Source organism: Cariama cristata, unplaced genomic scaffold, assembly GCF_000690535.1.
Source record: "Cariama cristata isolate BGI_N322 unplaced genomic scaffold, ASM69053v1 scaffold17577, whole genome shotgun sequence".
NCBI lineage: Eukaryota > Metazoa > Chordata > Aves > Cariamiformes > Cariamidae > Cariama > Cariama cristata.
In genome coordinates this window covers 38,951-57,132 of record NW_009628540.1, presented here as the reverse complement: position 1 = coordinate 57,132, position 18,182 = coordinate 38,951, and the positions used below count along the sequence as shown (strand labels likewise).

The window sequence follows — 18,182 nt, the reverse complement described above, 5'->3', positions numbered from 1 at the left end:
ACAGGGTGGCTGGTGGGATGCCCGGTCCGTGCCCTGGTCCATGCTCGGTGCTTGCCTGTACCGGGACTGCGCGAGGCAGCTGTTCCCTTGCCCATCGAATTGGATGCAGTTGTCTAGGGCTCTTCCCAGGCGCCGGCTGGCATTTGGACTGTTTGTTTATCACTAATAGGGTTTGTATTGGGGAAGGATGCAAGTGGGTGGGTGGCCTAATTGGCAATGGAGATGCTCTCATGGTGTGCCAGATATCTAGGGAAAAACGCGACTGCTCAGCTCCCTGGAGGGCTGAGTGAGGTGAGCGGAGGCGGTGAGCTGGGCTCTGCTGCCCGATGGCAAGGCCACCATCCGTGCCCTCCTGCCTGGCCACGGCCATCCTCTGCGGCTTGGTGGATGCAGTAGCTTGGCGGTGGTGAAGCATCCTCTTGCCAAAACTGCTGCTGGAGCCATGGAGGGGTGAGAGGCGAGGCAGGAGAAGGTACTTCTGCACGCAAACAATGTACGTCCTTGAAAGCAATAGTTCCTCGCTTTGCCTGCTTAGTTTTTATTGGTTTTGACACTTCTTGCCATCCTTTTGTGCTGGAAGAGAGCACTTGGCTCTGCTGCGGGAGGGGAAGGGTGACCTTTCCATTCCCCAGCCTCGGAGCTGGATGAGCAGGCAGAGTCTGGCTGGATCCCCCGGTATGCCACACGGCTGGGCTAAACCGGGAGGAGAAGGTCACTTTGGGGGTGAGCTCCATGGAAACACCTCCACGCGAAGGAAACCTTTCCCCGGTGTTACAGCACTGCTTTGGGGAAGACAGGCAGCCGTGCCCAGCTAGCTGAAATGACGGTCACTCTGTTAACTTGGGGCGCAGGGGTGAGCGATGAACCCTGGTAGCCCGCTTGCAGAAACCTGGACCCGCATTGCTTGCAAACTGCACCATCTGCACGGGCGAACAACAAGGTCCACGGGGGATTTCCAGCTTTCTTCTCGAAGTTCACGCTCACGAGCTGCTGCAGAGCTGCCTCTCTGCCCTCGCTTCATCTCAGCAGCGGTTTTCTTTGGGGAAACAATCAAACACCCGAGGCAGGTCCCGAATGCGAAGAGGCTGCAGGAGGACATTTGTATGTTTAACTTGCCACCGTCAGAAGTTTGCCGGAGCCCAGATTTAGCAATCTTCTAGTTGCGATGCGCATCTCTCCCAACAGTCAGTTCCCCAACTGTTAAGCTGAGGCATGACCTCCGTGATGTAAACAGCCTGGATCCATCTGCTCCTAAGCACAAAGTATGTGGGAGAGGAAAAGAAATTATTTCCATCATACCGAGGCTCCTCAATTTTTCTCTTTGAATACTAACATGCACACATGCGCTGGAATTGCACGCAACGCTATTAAGAGGAGATGGAGTCGCTCCAGGCAGGGCCTTGGAGAGCTAGTTCTTCTGGGGCTTTGGCATTTATGACTGTGTCTATTAACTTTCCCCCTCTATGGGTGCAATTATGGATCAATTAATTCTAACTGAAAACAGGAAAGAAAGAAAAAAAAATTGGCCCTGTTCCTCTTTGCGAGCAGGTACGAAGCCCAAGGAGATGTGACTGCTCAGCTTTTAAAGCTGCATAAGCTACCAAAATAATCCTGGCAGAAGAGAGTCAGTGGGAGCGAGTGAGGATGGAGCACCAGCTGAAATGCCCTGTTCTCTGCTGCGTGGCAGCCGGTGGATTTGGGAGCTCGGGAAGACGCTGGGACTCCAATCAAGTGTTGCCTGCTTCTGTCCTGTGGCCTGAGGTTGGTGTCATCCAGTACCCTGCTGCGGTGGGGCAGGGTGCACCTCCAGCTCTGCACCTCTTCCCGGAGAGAACCGCTGTAGTGCAGAGAGAGAATCGCGTGCTGCAGGAGCAGTAGGAGGGATGGATGGGGATGGGACCCCCTCCTGCCCTGCAGCTGATGGCCCCTTGCGGGCAGTGCCCTGCGCTCGATCGGCTCCGAGTCAGGGGGATGCAGAAATTGCGTGTGCTCCATGCCAGGGGTTTGCAAAGGTCTGCTCTCCCTTCTTTCCGAAATCGTTGGGTTTTTTGGTTTTGCTCAGCTGTTTCTTATGTAAAACAATTTGGATCTGTGTGTTCAGGCTGCATCTCCAGAGCAGCAGAGACCTGGTGAGAACCACGCTGCCCCGTCTCTGCTGCCTGCGGGATGTGCGATGCTGCAGCGGCAGTAATGCCATCCCAGTAAGGACCACAGCTCACCACTGGTCCTGTTCGAGCCCCTGCAGAGGTCCTGCCTGCTTTGCCTCGCCTGGCAAGAAGATGGCTTATGTCTAGCTTGTTGCTGGGAGCCAGAAGATGAAAGAGTGAAGATAAAATATAAGCTATGCTTGGAGGTATAACCTTGAGGACTCATGCGGAGTTTCTGATACCAGACAGGCTGTGTTTTGACTCTTTTCCATCTCCCTTTCCCCAGCCCCTGTGGAGAAAATCTGGTTTGCAGTTGCCCTCCTCCATTGATTGTAGCATCTGTGCTCCTGTTGAGGGCCGGTAGACTCCGTGCCCCTACGCAGTCTCGTACCGCTAGCCCCTTTCCAGGGTGGCAGAGCTGCTGTCATCGCTGGTATTTGTGGTCCGCAGGAACAGCTGAGTGGGTGCAGAGTGGAAGGGGATGCTACCTGACCTGGGAAGGCTGGGTTCTCGAGTCTGCCAAGGAGAAGACCTCTGGAAGCTGATGGCAGAGCAAGAAGTTGAACACTATGGCAAGAAAAATGAAATCCATCTGCCTTGTACCAAACAAGAGAATAATTTAAATCCTCCTAATTGCTTCTACTCATCCTGGTGATGTTAAGTCTTTTCTCCCTTTAAGTCTTTTCTGCCCCCCACCCCCAGCTCTTGCACTAAGCCTTTGAAAGAAGCAACTAATGTTATAATTAAAGGATCAATTTGGCAAGATCTCTTTGTCTTTAGATCTTCTTTCTTTCAGGTTGGGTTAGTGCTGTGTTCTCAGTCTCCGGAGAGTTTTCTTCAGCTCCTTCAGGAGCCTTCTGTACCATCTCTGAAATCTTTTCACTTCACTTAATTTGAATTTTTTTCCCACCCAATCTTGAGGCATAACAAATGATGAATAAAATTAAGTTTTATAGCAATTAATAATAAGGGCGTTGAAGGAACAAGTGTACATTTTCAATGGAGGCAGGTTTTTTTTTTTTTTCCGGCTCTGTGCAAAACCTGGGCCCCGCGTGTTTGAGCTGGATCAGGCGGTTTGAAGGCAAAAAAGCTGGGAGGAGGATTAATGTCTCGGAGGTAGGTGGTTTGTGGAGGGGAAAGTGGGGAGACATGTTGCCACAATGCTGGAAGGCTTGTGGGGGGATCCTGAGTTGGTAGCAAGATGCCAACAAACATACCTGAGAAATATTGCATCGGAAGCATGAAAGCTTGGAAGCATTGAGGGTTTTTTTCTTTAATAGTTGTAGCATCTCAGGGAGTGTCTCGGATGAGAAGTAAAATGTCTGTGCCCGTTGTGTGTTTGGGGATTCACTAGTTGGAATCGCTTTTGAATGGAGGTGTGAGTGTAATGAGGAGGGGGGGGCTGTGATGCCTCCTGCCAGGTACCCCAGCACCATCACGGGATGGACGTTGGTCGGGCCACGCTTGGTGAGAAATGGCCATGCTTGTCACTTTCTTCTGGGGATGCTCTTGTGTCGTCGACGTGGTTATTTGAACATGAGTGAAGCAAAGGAGCCTTTGAGATTTTCATCTATATTCAACAGCCAGGTGGGCATCCATATTCAATGAGTGCCTCTGCCTTGCTCTGCTGTACCACCTTTCTGCGGAGAGCCTCCAAGCCCTTTGCAAACAAGCTGCCTGACAAGAGACGCGTGTGTCTGGTGGGCAGTATCCCCCGGTGTTACAGGGAATAATGACTCCTCTTACAGCCAGCCAGCCAGAAATAATAAAAAAAAAAATCCACAACAAAGAGACGACTTGGTGACTTTCCCCTTTGATTTCTCTTTGCAAATTATTTGCCAGCGTGTCTCGACTGCTTCAAATTTGCTCTTATTCATGCCTCCTTGCAAACTTGCTCTGTGGACTGCCCGTTGTCTGAGAACTGTGGGTGAAAAGGCTCATTTTTGATCCTCTTGACAAAGCACTCGGCTGATAGTGCTTGCTTACAGATTGCTTTTGGAGTTATTTGTTCCAGATCGTTGTAATTTCCATCATCCTGGTTACCGACGGCAATCGTGTGGCCGTGGCTACAGCTCTTTGACTCGACGGATGGCTTTGGAGATGCCCAGTTCCTCCATGACCAACTCCATCCTTGCAAGGGGGTGCTGGGCACTCCTGTTGGGTGAAGTAGACAGGATGCCCCAAATGAATCACGTAGCGTTACCAGCTCTTTGTACATCGTAGGTGGCTGTTTGTTTGTTTTGCAGTGATGGAGTGACATACCTAGCAGTTGCATTGTGGGTTTCACACTTGATGGTTGGTTCTGAATTCATTGTATTTGTGTGTTGAAGGCATCAATTAGAGTGCTTGGAAGTTCCTGGGAAGTTAACGTGATGAAACGGTGAAAATTGGTGATTTTTTTTTTTTTTTTTCCCCTGCTGTAACTCACCTGCAGTACTGGCCATGCACCTTTCATCTGCAGAGAGCTATCAGTTGCAAAAGGGGAATATAAAGCTGTTCTCCGTTTACAGAGGATAAAAACTGGAGCATAGGAGGGAAGGGGAGGAGTGACGTTTCCCCAGCGCTGCATGAGCCAGTGGGAGTGATTGCGAACAAAGCCCGGGGCTCTTGAAGCAGCGAAGCTGCGCTGCTCGTAGCAGCCCTGCCTGATAAGAGCAAAATAAAATCCAGAGCTTCCATCTCTGCTTCTTCTTGCTGCTGGAGCTACCAGACTTTCCGTCACCTTTCTGTAGCTTTCTCGCAGCGTGGGTTGACCATGCTATTGCTGCCTTCGGTGCAACAACAGACTTGTCTGAGCAACGGGGACAGAGATGCAAACCTCAGTGTTGTTACCCTTAGAAAAATACTGAGACTCTACAACTGGAATGTCAGTGGCTCTCTTCTCCCAGTGCTATTTGTCCTCTTTGTCATGTATTTTTCTCTACTTCAAAACCATAAGCTGTCCAAACTGTTGGCTGCTCTGAGCCCAGCCCAAGTGTCGTGGAAAACCTGTCTTTTTTTTTTTTTTTTAAAGTCACAGTAAGGTTTAGCTGAACACAAAGCAAAAATCCATGTGTGCTTTTCTCACCTTGACCATGGAGTACTTCATTCGGGCAGATCCCACCCTGAAATGCGGAGGCTAGACTGGAGACCTGCATCTCTGCTGGGATCCGTTGGTGAGGGACAGGCTTTGCAGTAAGGTAGAGCCAATGCCTGACCGTGTTCCCAAGCGATGGGTGAACCTGCTCTTGGATGAATGAGAACCTGTTGACTGAAGGTAACTGTAGACAAGAAAGAGGCATTACTGGAGAGAAGAGGGGAGGTATTTAAAGTCTTTGCTATTCAGTAGGCTGTGTTGCCCACCAGCAGACGCAAAGTCTGAGTTCTCTTGTGTTTCTCACTGCTTTGAGTCATTTCAGTGTCTCTGCTGCTGCTCTGGCTCTCCATCAAATACCAATTGTTTGAATTCTTGAACTTTGTCTTCAAAGCTGCCTAAAGCCTGGACCCAAGAGATCCCATAACGCAGCTGCCCAATGGTGACCCTGTCCCTGCTGCTTTGGGCCCTACGTGGAGCCGTGATGGCCCGATCTCTTTGAAGGACCAGCTTATAAAAGGAGCTCTCTTTAGAGCTGGGAGTCTTGACTTTGCTTCTGATGGTTCCTCATCCAGAGCCCCTCTGTCCTCTCCCTGCTCGTGGAGACAGTTTCCCATTTGGGCTGCCTTCTCCCTCTATCTTCATGTTGTCTTTGCCTTTCTTTTCTGCCTCTGTTTTTGTTCACTTCACCTCGTAGCATGGAGTGTCAATGCAAAGTAGCGTGACGAGGTCTTTCTGAATTGTTCATGCTGCTTGGTATCAATTCTGCCTGATACAAGCCCGTTTAGGACCTGGGATTGGTGACAGACATCAGCAAGTACCTGTAAGACACGTCTAATCACAAGCTTTCTCCAAGGTAGAAGGTAACCATAATCATCATCATCTGCCCCTTCTTAAATGGGACAGTGATGTAATGGGTGATCTCAGGGCTGGCATCTCCCAGCTCCTTCCCATTTTACTGTCTGATGTCACCAACAGCTTGTCAGCTTTTCATTCCCCAACTCGTGTGTCTGCCAGCACTCTAGAAATGTGCTCTCTTTAGGATCGTCAGCTGTACGCTCTGCTTCTTGCCGCAGCTTTGTCACAACGCGGTGAACACGTAACTCTCGCTGAAGTCCACAGGGTTGATCAAAAGGTGTTGACCACCGCTAAAAGGGAAAACAAGAAATAGGACGTTTCTGTTTTCCTTTTTTTCATTCTTTCTTTTCACCAGTTAGTGCTTTGTGGGAAGACTTTCTTGAGACAGTTCAGCTTTGTTAAGGAATCTTAGAATCATAGAATGGCTTGGGTTGGAAGGGACCTTTACAGGCCATCTAGTCCAACCCCTGTGCAATGAGCAGGGACATCCTCAACTAGATGAGGTTGCTCAGAGCCCCGTCCAACCTGACCCTAAGTCTTCTCTGACTTCTTCTGGCAATTCAAGTGAACTTAAGTCAAGAAATTACCCTTATCTAAAAACTTATAGCCTCCTTCAAAGCAGACCTATGGAGCACATCTTCCCTCTGCAGAGGTTTTTCTACCTTTTGGACACCCTGCCCTAGCCTTTGCTGTCGGTTCAGTGCAATAATCCCGGTCTGCAATGCCGGTTCTGCTGTGCCTGCTTGCCACCGTCTGTTTAAGTTGGAGCCCCAGGTTACAGACTGCACAGTTAGTTCAACAGTCTTACTTTAGTTCCTTTACACCTCTTGGGTAAATACCATCTGATCCCCCTGGTTTGCAACTGTCTCACCCCCGTTTTCCAAACCATCTGTTGTCAGTTCTGTCCCATAACCTTCTCTGACACCCTCCTGGAGTCAAAGGCGGTTTTTCCTCAAATTGTGGTGCTCAAACCTCAAGGGGAGCCATGAGCTGAGACCTCACGAGTGCTGAGGAGAGCAGCAGTATGGCCTGATGTCTTACAGATGATGTTCTTGTTACACATCCCATTATATATGTTTTTTTTCACAGCAGCATAGTACTGCTACCTCATCCTCAGCATGTAATCCAGTATTTCTCCTCTTCCCAGCCCATCTTTTCTGCTGCCTCGTATCATTTCAAGACCTGTTTGTTAACCGGTTTGTTGGAGGCGTCTTTAATGGTGGCAAAAGGTGATGAATTGTTGGGCTTGAAGATGGTTGGGTTGTTGTTTCAAAGCATGGAAGCCACAATATTTGTGTCACCAGCTCTGGACTCAAAGAAGCTCCAAAAAGGAGAAAAGTGGGTTGCAGTATCTGTGATTTTTCTTTTTTTTTTCTTAATTGATTTTTGGTTGTTGGTTTTCTTGTGGCTGGGGTTTTGTTTTGTTCTGTTTTTTTTTTTCTGTTTTCTTGTTTTGGTTTTTGGTTTTTTTTTTTTTTTTTTTTCTTTTCAAAAAGGGGGTCCATTTTCAAGCTGGGTACTTCCCCATGGGTGGTTTTCCCATTAAAACCAGACCTGGGCTCTTCAGTCCTTTGAGCAGAGCACAACGGTGTAGTAAAACCATCTTTGCCCTGGTGTGAGCGAGTGTTCAGTGGCCTGGGGAGGAAGGTGACCAAGCGCAATGGTGTCCCCCAAGGTCTCCTGCCAGGAGCAGAGATGCTCTCAGGCCGTGTGAGGGGAATGCCAAGGTTGTAGAGGAGAATTTGCAGGCAGAGGAGGAGTGAACCATCTGTGTTCCAATCGCCCCGGCGTGCGGATGGATGCTGCCCTTGTGTGCAGGACGACAGATGGCACGCTGCTCCCCAGATCCCACTGCAACCTTCAGCGCTCGCCTCCATCGCTCCCTGCGTGCCATCGGCTTTACGAGGCCAAACAGGGAAGGGCTGCGATGACACAGAGTCGGCACGAGTGGAGCCCGGCTGTCATGGGTGGATGTTTTCATGCTGGAGGCATCAAGATTTGGAGCCAGGTGGACAAGCAGAGGTGTTGCTGGTGGGGACCGTGCTATCTGCCTGGGTCCTCTGAGCCCCCTTTCAGGGACCCCATGGGGCAGCAGAGCCCTGGGCTCTTTGTAAGGCAAAATTGGGCCATCTGTGGCAATGTAGCCCAAATACATCGGGGAGCAGAGCCCTTCGATGGGAGGCAGGCACCCGGCTCTCTCGGCGATGCAAAGCTGCCCTGCCTGCGACTTGGAGCCTTCCCAAGTGGCTGTCAGTCACCGTCGCTGGCCCTGTTCTCACTCACATACAGTATTATCTCTACCCGCTGCTGCAAATTGGCTCTGAGCAATCCTTGATCTGTCAGCATCGCCTACCCACTCTCAGATGTCACCAGCCCCCGCTGCTGCCCTGCTCGGTAACGTGTCTCTCTGAAATGTAATAATTCATTAAGTTGAGCTTAACTTTTCTTTCCCCCCGCCTCCCCTCTCTGCCACCCTTTCCTCCTCCTAATGGACAGAAGCAATTAAGCTCCATTAGGGATCAAGCGTGTGGGAAATGTTTCCCTTGGAGATGCTGCTGCAGCTGCACGGACCTTGTCCCTGGATGCGTGTGGCACTAACTTCTTGCAAATTAAGGCTCTGTGAGCCTTAATGGTTGAGTAGGGGGAAATGTTGCTTGATGAGAGTGGTGCTGGAAAAGATGCTCCCATTCCCTCCTCCGGGAAAAGGTGATTCGAGGCTCACCTGGTCCTTCTGGCTGGGTTTCATTGTGGACACATGATGATGGCTCCTCTTGCCATGCAGCAAAAAGAAATAGTAGCCTCAGCAGAGGAGGAGCTGGAAGACAGAGGGATGGGCAAGCAGGAGGTGGCAGAGAGAGGCCAGATTCCCAGCTGGTGTAAATTGGGGGAAGCTTTCCAGGTGCTCCTGGTCGCAGAATATATCTGTAGGGTCTGGCTGGCAAAAGTTCTGCCAAGGAGTTGGCTGGCATGGGGTTATGGCCCATGGGGCAGAGGTTCAGCGCGTGGGAGTGGACCAAACCAGAGGGAGAGAGGCAACTTCCCCACTAACTCTGGCTGCAAACGGCATCTTTGTGTTTCTTGACATCCCAAATTTGCTAGCAAAGGCCAGTGAGGGATGATGGCACAGCCAAAATGGTCCTGCCTTTCCTCCAGCTAGGGCAAGGAGGGTTTTTGGCATAGCATGCCCAAAACCGAGAGTGCATTTCGCTGTTGACTGTGGGAGGTCCTTCCTGCTTCCCCATCTCCTCCCTCCACTTAAGCTGCTTTTCTCTTCCCTGCCTTTTGTTCTCTCCCCCTTCCCTGCCCTAGGAAGAAAGTCTCATTTCAGTCTGAAAGCCAGCGCTGGAGGGGGAGAGTCATTTGATGCTTAATGCCAGAGCGGCAGGAAACTTCACCTTCCTGGGGTGGAATTAAAAATGCTTGAATTGTCTGAGGATCTCAAACAAGAGATGCAGGGAACATTCAGGGCTTTTCACACAAACATGCACACACACACATGCGAAAGCCCACACAGCATTAAGGGTGTAATAGCTCAGTTGGGGTAATGCACTTGAACTCTCTCTGCAGCAGACAGACCAATTCTTTCAGTTCTTTTGAATATTTTTTTTTTTTTTTTTTGAGGCTGGAGATTGCTGCTCTAGTCTCCAGGGAGAGAGACGTTCGTCTTGCAGAGAGAACGATGCCATTTGTTCTTCGCAATCATGCTTCCCTTGGAGCACTTTGGGACTGGGAGGGGGCTGAGGGCAGGGGCTGGGTTGCTCCGTGAAGCCAGGGCTCTGCGGGTGCAGGGATGGATGGGGAGCTGCAGCCAGCAGATTGCATCCCCCGATGTTGTTGCAAGGAGGGAAGGGTGTGCTGCGGGGATGTCTGGTGTGAGAGATGCTCCCTGTGTGCAATTATGATCATCATTAGAGGTATTCCATGCAGGTCGAGATGCCCCAGGTACATGGTGTGTGCAAGCATGGGGCATGGGACCTCCTAGAAGCAGGTCCATCTGTGTTGTCTAACCTATCACCCGTGGCATGGGTGGGAGGTTGCCTACGTTGCCACTCCTGCGTTTCCTGCCAAATAGTTCCATTTCTCTGGTTGTGTGTGATGGCCTTTGCATACGTGCTTAGGGATTTGAGTGCTTTTTCATACAGCATGGGTGAAAAACCTGCATGGGGGTCTTCTGCGTGTGGCCACAGGTGTGTGTAAACCAGAAAGCAGACCATGCATGGTCTTGTGTTTTAACTGTGCGTGAGAAAGCGTATATAACCTTAGCTGCACATAGATATCTTTGCACAGCTCTAGGCTGGGCTATAGGTGAAATCATACGTCTTATGTACCGAGGAGTGTGTTTATGTGTGTGCTTAGGAGTGTATGTGAGCACGTGGATGCTGATACATCTGTGCGCCATGCGTGTTAGAGGCTGGATGAGCAGTGGGCACGGCGTTAACTCTGGCCAGCGTTGCTCAGCGTTTGACGTGCCCTTGCCCGCAGAGAGCCCGTGTCGTGCTGCCTGCCCACTGCAGAGCTGCACCGAGCTGTTGTCCTTCTCTGGACTGGTCATCACACCTGGACAGTTCACATGAGACACTGAAGTCCAGAGAAGGACAACAGGGATGTCTCAAGTCCTGGGAAAATACTTCAAGGAGAGGCTGGAGTGAAAAAGGATTCAGAGGGGGAGGTAAAGGCAGGGGACAGGACCTGCTCTCCTCCATCCTCTCACTGCCTCTCCACAGTGCCTAGTTTTTATTTCCTGAAGGGACATACAGAAGCTGAGCTGGTTCTGGGGTCGGGAGGCACTGGGACCATCCTCCCCAAACGGCAGCGGTTCTAAGCTGGGGCATGCAGGGCTGAGCGACCGAGCAGTGGATTTGCTGACGTGCATCCATGCCTTTCCTCCTGCAAAGAAACCTCTCCTCCTTTCTGATCATTCACCCATCCCCTGGCCATGCTTTGGCTGGGGATGGCCATGCATCTCCCCAACATGCACCAGCAGCCCTTGGCTCATGCTTGCCCTCGGTCCTTGCCTCCTCTCCCAGCCCCATGGTGCCCCAGGCCCCCATGCACCCTGCAGCCCCCCAGCCATGCTCTCAGCAACCCTCCCTGCCCTTCCCCAGGGAGTTTGCCAAAGAGCGTGAGCGAGTGGAGAACCGCCGAGCCTTCATGAAGCTGAGGCGTCAGCAGCAGATCGAGCGGGAGCTCAACGGTTACCGGGCCTGGATAGATAAAGCAGGTAAAGGCTGGTGGGCTGGGGGTCTCCCAGGGGAACGGCGGGCACTGCAGACTGCTGGTCGTGCAGGGTGGTGGGGATGGGAAGGGATTTCTGAGCATCATCCAGTGCAACCCCAGAGTTGCACAGGTGCTCACATGGTGGCGTTGGGTGCACGAGTGAGCTCGGCCCCAGGTGGTGTGATGGTTTGGTCAGGCTACAACCAAGGATATTGCTGAGAGCTGATGAAAGCTCATGTTCTGTGGCAGGAAACCATCATATTTTGAACATGAGACATATTGCATCTCCAGGGGAGGCTGTGAGCATCGTGGCCATGAGCTTTGCTCTGTGGTGGTTTCCTTTCTCTTGGCGGTTGCTGGAGTCCCCTACAGTGGTGGGCAGTGGGAAAAGTAAAGCAGTGAACAGTGACAGTGGTTTTGCAGCTAAACCTGCTCCTGAAGCAGTCTGGAGGGGATGCACTCACGGGTTCCCACCTCGGGGCTCCTGGACCTGGGCAAGGGCTAGAAGAGGTGGAGGTTTCCAGGCTTCCTGCTTGACACCCAGCCAGACACGACAGTCTGTGGGTGCTGGTCCTCAAAATGCGACAGCCCGTGGGTGGTGGGCCCCAAACTGCCACAGCCCATGTCCTTGCTTGGCCCTTGTGGGGATCAGGTCAGTGTGTTCAGTTCTGGGAAGGGAAGATTTACACTTTCATCTGGCACTCAGACTTGAAAAAGGACAGGTATCTTGAAACGAGCCCTGAGCCCCAGACCTCAACTTTAGTCCTGGGTTGGGATGTTGAGCCCCAGACTTGTCTGTGATGTTCAGTTTCTTTAGTGGGGTTAATTACAGCGGAGGAAGAAGGGTTGATTACAAGTAATTTTTCTTTCTGATGCAATGTGTGGTAGATGCCACTTGCTACCCTCCAGAATTTACTTTGGGACACTTAACCAATACTTGACAAGAGTTTGCAACCTAGAGAAACCCCCTCCAGGCTGGACAAAGTGCTTAGGTACAAGGCAGTGAGGGCTGATGTGTTCAGCCAACGGTGTCTTCTCTCTTGATGCTGAACTGTGTGTTTTGCGTAGAGGAAGTCATGCTGGCTGAAGAGAACAAAAACGCTGGGACCTCAGCCTTAGAAGGTAAGACAAGCCATGCCCTGCCTAAAAATCTGCCTGCCCTGCCTTCTGCCTGCCTGTAGCTGGAGGCTGGAACCCTCCAGCTCTGATGGGAGGTCTGGGGATGCCCCAGTGGGTTCTGCAGCCCAAGAGAGGGGTGTGGGGAGATGGATTTGACAGTGTAACCCCTGAGAGAACGTGGAGGCCAGGAGGTGTCTGGTCCCACTCAAGAGAGAGCTCTGCACTAGGGTCACCTGGGTATCTCCATCCTGTTACCAGACCTGAGTTAGCTAAGAACTGATCACCAGGTCCTGGTCCAATGAGCTGGCTACTGGTAAAGATGGGCGACTGTGGCTCCAACACCCATTCCTCTTCCCTTCCCAGTGCTCAGGCGAGCCACCATCAAAAGGAACCGGACGGACGCCATGAACCGTGACTCGAGTGACGAGCATTGTGTCGATATCGCCTCTGTGGGCGAGCGGAGGCTGGCGCAGAGAAGGCCTCTTCATCCAACCTTGGGTCAGTGCAGTTTGGATCTTGCTCTCCCAAAACCTCTGCCAGCTTATTGAGTTGCCAGGGTTGCACCCATCATGCGGAGACTGTCACAGATCAGCCATCTCTGCTAGTTTGGCAGCAAAGGGGGCAAACCACCTCCTATCCCCTGTGCCACGTCAAAACTGTCCGGATAAGTCACGTGCCGTAAAAGCAGTGTCTGTGAGCCGTCTGTCCTGTCTCACGTTGCAGAGAAGGCTGGAGCACCCAACTCCTTCTCTCACCTTGACTGGAGCACCCAACTCCTTCTCCCTCCTCTTTTCCCGTAGGTAACCCCTTGAGTCACTCTGGCCTCAAAGGTGCCAGAGTAGACGGTGCCTCCTACTTACGGCACAAGGAGCGACTCCTGCGCATCTCCGTTCGCCACATGGTGAAATCCCAGGTCTTCTACTGGATCGTCTTGAGCCTGGTGGCTCTCAACACTGCCTGCGTGGCCATCGTCCATCACAACCAGCCAGCCTGGCTCACCCACTTCCTCTGTGAGTCCTTGGGCTTTGTGTAGGTGTGAGAGCACTGCGTGGGCAGGCAAAACCTCCTGTAACCTTCTTATCTCCAGCGGCCGGAGGTCGCAGCACACCTTTGCTCCTTGGCCCCAGGCCACATAGGGATGAATCCCACCAGAGTCGTGCTGGTATGGAGCTGGATGGGGAATAACCTGAACTACGATCACTGTTGATAACAAAGGACTGTGTACAGCCATTTAATTCAGCTTTGCCCTTGGCCCCATGGCCACTGATGGCTGTCTCAGCCCTGTGAGCAAACGCTGGAGGAGTTTTACTGGCCTCATGCTCTTCAGGTCTGATGTGTTTGTCACGAGAGAGAAATAGACTGCAGGTCTCAGTTGGGTTTATCCTAAAATTGTGGACAGTGGTGATGGAAAGCTTGCTGGAGATCCATCTTTGAATGCCCACAAGCAATTGCTGGAAAGGCATGGGTTTGCAGGGATGGGGCCAGTCATGGGAGAACCTCCTGGTTAAAGTTTTGGTGCAGAGCATGGCATAGAGATCCTGAGCTTGAAACCAGTTACTGGAGCATCCCCCAGCCCACCGTGGGCCATGGTACGAGGTTAAGTCTCTGAGGTAGTGTACCCACGTCTATTCTAGCGTGGTACTAACTGCAGAGCATCGTTGGTCAACCCCATGGCAACTGCCTGTTACTCCTGAGCTGCTGCAGTAGGGACAGTGCTGCTTTCTCAGCCGTATTATTCTTACTCACCTTGAAAATGTCCCCGTCAATCACTGTGCCTGCCCAAATCTGTATTAGCACGCTCAGGCCTGCTGGGATCCCAGCACGCCACGGTGTGGTGTGGCAGCTGGTCATGGTGAGAAGCATCTTTTGGACGAGGTGAAGAGCCAGACTCTTGCCTGCTAATGTTCATAAAATAGCTGGAGAAGCTTTGCACTGGCTCTTGGCTGTTCGGCTCGGTTTCCCTGGCAAAGTTCCAGCCATGCAATGATTTAAATCCAGGTTGCTAATATTCCCCTACAGTGTCGTGTGGTTAATGTCTTTGGAGGCGCCTCAACCACTGTCATATAGTGCTAAAGGGCTGCTCTGCTCCAGGCCAGCCTTCTCTGGTCTTCTCAAACCCCTGCCACACTGGTGCACCCACCCTGAAAGATTAACCTGTGGGGTTGATGCTCTGTTATATACAATTTAGCTCCTCACAGACAAGCTTCCCTCACCCCAAACCCTGAGAGCTTGGGGAAGGAGCGTGGTCCTTGATTGTCCCGTCTCTGGGACAGTGGTGTGTTGTATGGGCCACTGCTGGGTGCATGCAGGATGCTCCGTGCAGCTCGGTGCCCCAAGGGTAGCGCGTTTGGGTTTTCTCTTTCAGACTATGCAGAGTTCCTGTTTCTTGGGCTCTTCCTTCTGGAGATGTCGTTAAAGATGTACGGGATGGGGCCGCGCCTTTACTTCCATTCTTCCTTCAACTGCTTCGACTGTGGGGTAAGCGGCTCCAGAGATGCTGTGGGTGTGGGGGGAGATGTTTGACAGGTGTCTGCAGTGCAAGGCACCAAGGGGAAGAACAGGATGGCCCTTGGAGTGGGCAGGGAAACACTTTCTGCCGGGACAGCCTGCTTGTGTGAGACCGAGACACTAGGTCTTGGGTAGGGTGGTGGGTGCCTGGTCTTCAGGCACCTGAAGGTTGCTTGCAACAGCCTGTCCTGAGCCTGTCTTTGACTTATGGCTGCGTCTGCTTCTCAGGTCACAGTGGGAAGCATCTTCGAAGTGGTTTGGGCTATCTTCAGGCCAGGAACCTCTTTTGGGATCAGTGTCCTACGAGCCCTTCGTCTCCTGCGAATATTTAAAATAACCAAGTATGTACCAACCATCCATGCCTGTCACCCTTCGTCCCGGACTGTGGCTGCAGCCCAGATCCAGTTGCTCCTGCTCTCCTGTCAGCATCACTGCAAGTGCTCCAGCAATGTCTCTGTTTTCTAGGTACTGGGCATCCCTGAGGAATTTAGTGGTCTCACTGATGAGCTCCATGAAATCTATTATCAGCCTGCTCTTCCTCCTCTTCCTCTTCATTGTAGTCTTTGCCCTGCTGGGAATGCAGCTGTTTGGAGGCAGGTGGGTCCTTTCAAGTCTGGGGAAAAGGAATTTTTTGATGTTAAAGCCAAGTGGTGACACCCTCTTAGGCGCCTAGGAAGACTGTAGCCTTGCCCTTCAGTCTGCTGCTAACAGTGGTACTTCTCCCATACAAAAGTCCCTGCTCGAGGGGTGCCTTTGGGCTGTGTGGGTCCTTCTGGCCAGGAGACCTTTTGGGTTCTGGCACCAAGCGCTCAGGAGACTTTCCTTAGAGTGGGGAAAGGTCCTCCTAAGCACAAGGGAACTGATAGCACAGCAGTCGCAGGTTTGGTGACCTTGGTACTCCAGCCCATTCATGTCCTCTCGGTTCCACTTCCAGGTTTAACTTCATCGATGGGACGCCATCGGCCAACTTCGACACTTTCCCCGCAGCCATCATGACGGTGTTCCAGGTAGGAGCTGGGCTGCAAGAGGACACAACCTAAGGGACTTGGGACCACCTGCTCAGTCCTCCTGGCTGGAGGGAGCCCTTTAAACCAATTAAGTTCCCCTTCATCAGCTGTTAGGATATAACTCGCTTCCTCCCTCGCCTCCTGTATAACAAAGTGAATGGCAAGAGATGGAAACTCTTCCACCTCTGTTACAGAAGGCAGAAGAGTTCCAAAACTCTTCTGAAGAGACCTAAATCCTCGGCGGTGTCCAACATCACCTCCCTCAAGTGCTGCAGCTGTGGAGCTGGGTTATCCACTGCACAGGGTCTCTGTACTTGGCTCCTGCACATTGGTGGGATAGACCGAGGGGGCTCTCGGTGCGGGTGACAGAGCTGCTGCCTTGCTCTCCTGCAGATCCTGACGGGTGAGGACTGGAACGAGGTGATGTACAACGGCATCCGCTCCCAGGGAGGCGTTCGCTCAGGCATGTGGTCCTCCATCTATTTCATCGTCCTCACCTTGTTTGGAAACTGTATCCACCTGGCTGCTGTGCTTTTAGTGGCGACAACCCGCTCTCATCTCCCTCTCTAGGGGTACCCCCTTCCCCACCCACCACGTCCTTCCTTCTCTCCCAACTGAGGGAGTCCCATCACACATGCAGCAGCCCTGGCTATCCCAAACCCAGAGGAGCAGCTGTCTGGAGATGCGTTGAGGGCTGTATATATGGGATGGGTGAGGAGTTTATCCCTTTGGCTGCTCCTCACAGAGCCGGTGAGGAGCCATCAGGGCCACCCTCTCTTAGTGGCTGCAGATACCCATGTCCTTAACACGTGCCCTGTGCATCCTTAGCTGCTCGCAGATACTCTGCTGAACGTGTTCTTGGCCATTGCGGTGGACAACCTGGCCAACGCTCAGGAGCTCACCAAGGTACGTTCTGGTTGCTCCTCCTCCTTCTCTTGCTGGTGTGAAGATAGTGAGGGATGGGGCCAGCAGGAAAGGCACTGGGAGCACTGCCTGTGGCTGTCCTCACTCCGGAGCTGGGGCCACCTTGTCCCTTAGCTCAGCCTGCCTTGAAAAAGAGCTCGGGTCAAATTGGAAACGGGGGCCCTTCCTCCAGGAGGGTACACAGGGTGCTACCCTGAAACACGAACCCATATTGCTGGGCAAAGCCAGTTAGGTTTTGATTTGGGAAAGTGCTTAAATCTGCCGGTCTCGTGTCTCTCCAGGAACGCCCACGCTTCCCATCAAGTGTGGCTTAACCGCTTCTCCATTTAAGCTCCCCGGTTAGTTCTGTTTGCCGCCAGTCAGACTGAGATAACCCTCATCTATCTGATGGGGTCTGATGCGGGGACGGTTATTTGCCCAAGCGCTCTGGAGATGTGGAGTGGGAAGCGCTTTGCAGTGGTGTCAGTATTTATTTCCCATCTGCCCGCAGGGCAGTGGACGTGATTTAGGATGCAATTTAGGATGGTGCTTGAGAAGGTTATTGGGCTTAGCTGTTTTTAAGACCATGCTGGGAAATATTTGGGAAATGCTAAAATGTTGGGGCACCATCTGGATAACGGTGAGCAGGCGAGAGCTGCAAGGGTCATTGCTGCTCTTTGAAGGGGACCAACAATCCCGTGGTGCCTGTTTTTTTTGCGGAGCCCATGCTTATTACTCAGGTCCTTGGGGTTTACTGAGAGGCTTCCATGCTGGTGTAAATCTGCCCCGTTAGCAGAAAACAAAATGGGGCATGGTGCTCGTTTGCCTGAGGGGTGCGGGCGGGGGTCCCTGTCCTCCCGCGGTGGGTGCAGGTGGCACTCCCAGGGGCTGCCAGCTGCTGCTGGGGTGAGAAGGTTTGGGAGAGCCCCGCGGCGTACCAGCAGCATCAATTAAGGGAGCGCTGAGTTTTTGAAAAGGCTGAATGCACGCTAATGACTCCTAATGACATTTTTTGCTCCGGAGACACAACTATACTCGTTAAAGCAATACGGTCTCTGCCGGGGTCATTCATGGATGCCTTGCCTCCCACTCCATCGGGGGGATGCCTGTCTCACCCCTGTGGCTGTGAAGAAGGGAGGGCTGAGCTGGTCTGTGCCGTTTGGGGCTGTTCTGGCATGCACAGCCCGGCTCTTGCCTAGAGTGGGCTGGGTTCTCTTATTTAAGTAGCGCTGACGCCTTCAGTAAGATCTGGCGTAGTGGGGAAGTTGTGTCCCCATAGCACAAGGAAAATAAAAGCTGTCTCTGGAAATACAGGTCTCCCTTTCTCCCGCATGCCTTGGCATCTAAGAT

General features: G+C 52.1%; 1 protein-coding gene across 1 annotated transcript in view; it reads left to right on the top strand.

The window, feature by feature from the left end:
• LOC104165283 (voltage-dependent R-type calcium channel subunit alpha-1E-like) overlaps positions 1–18,182 on the top strand; it is a gene marked incomplete at both ends in the record, with an annotated part of 58,677 nt that overhangs the window by 1,551 nt on the left and 38,944 nt on the right. The window contains 10 exon segments of the mRNA XM_009704861.1: positions 11,184–11,299; positions 12,364–12,417; positions 12,778–12,867; positions 13,215–13,424; positions 14,780–14,892; positions 15,151–15,263; positions 15,388–15,519; positions 15,857–15,929; positions 16,323–16,440; positions 16,768–16,835. Coding sequence (XP_009703163.1) covers positions 11,184–11,299; positions 12,364–12,417; positions 12,778–12,867; positions 13,215–13,424; positions 14,780–14,892; positions 15,151–15,263; positions 15,388–15,519; positions 15,857–15,929; positions 16,323–16,440; positions 16,768–16,835 — 1,087 coding nt within the window.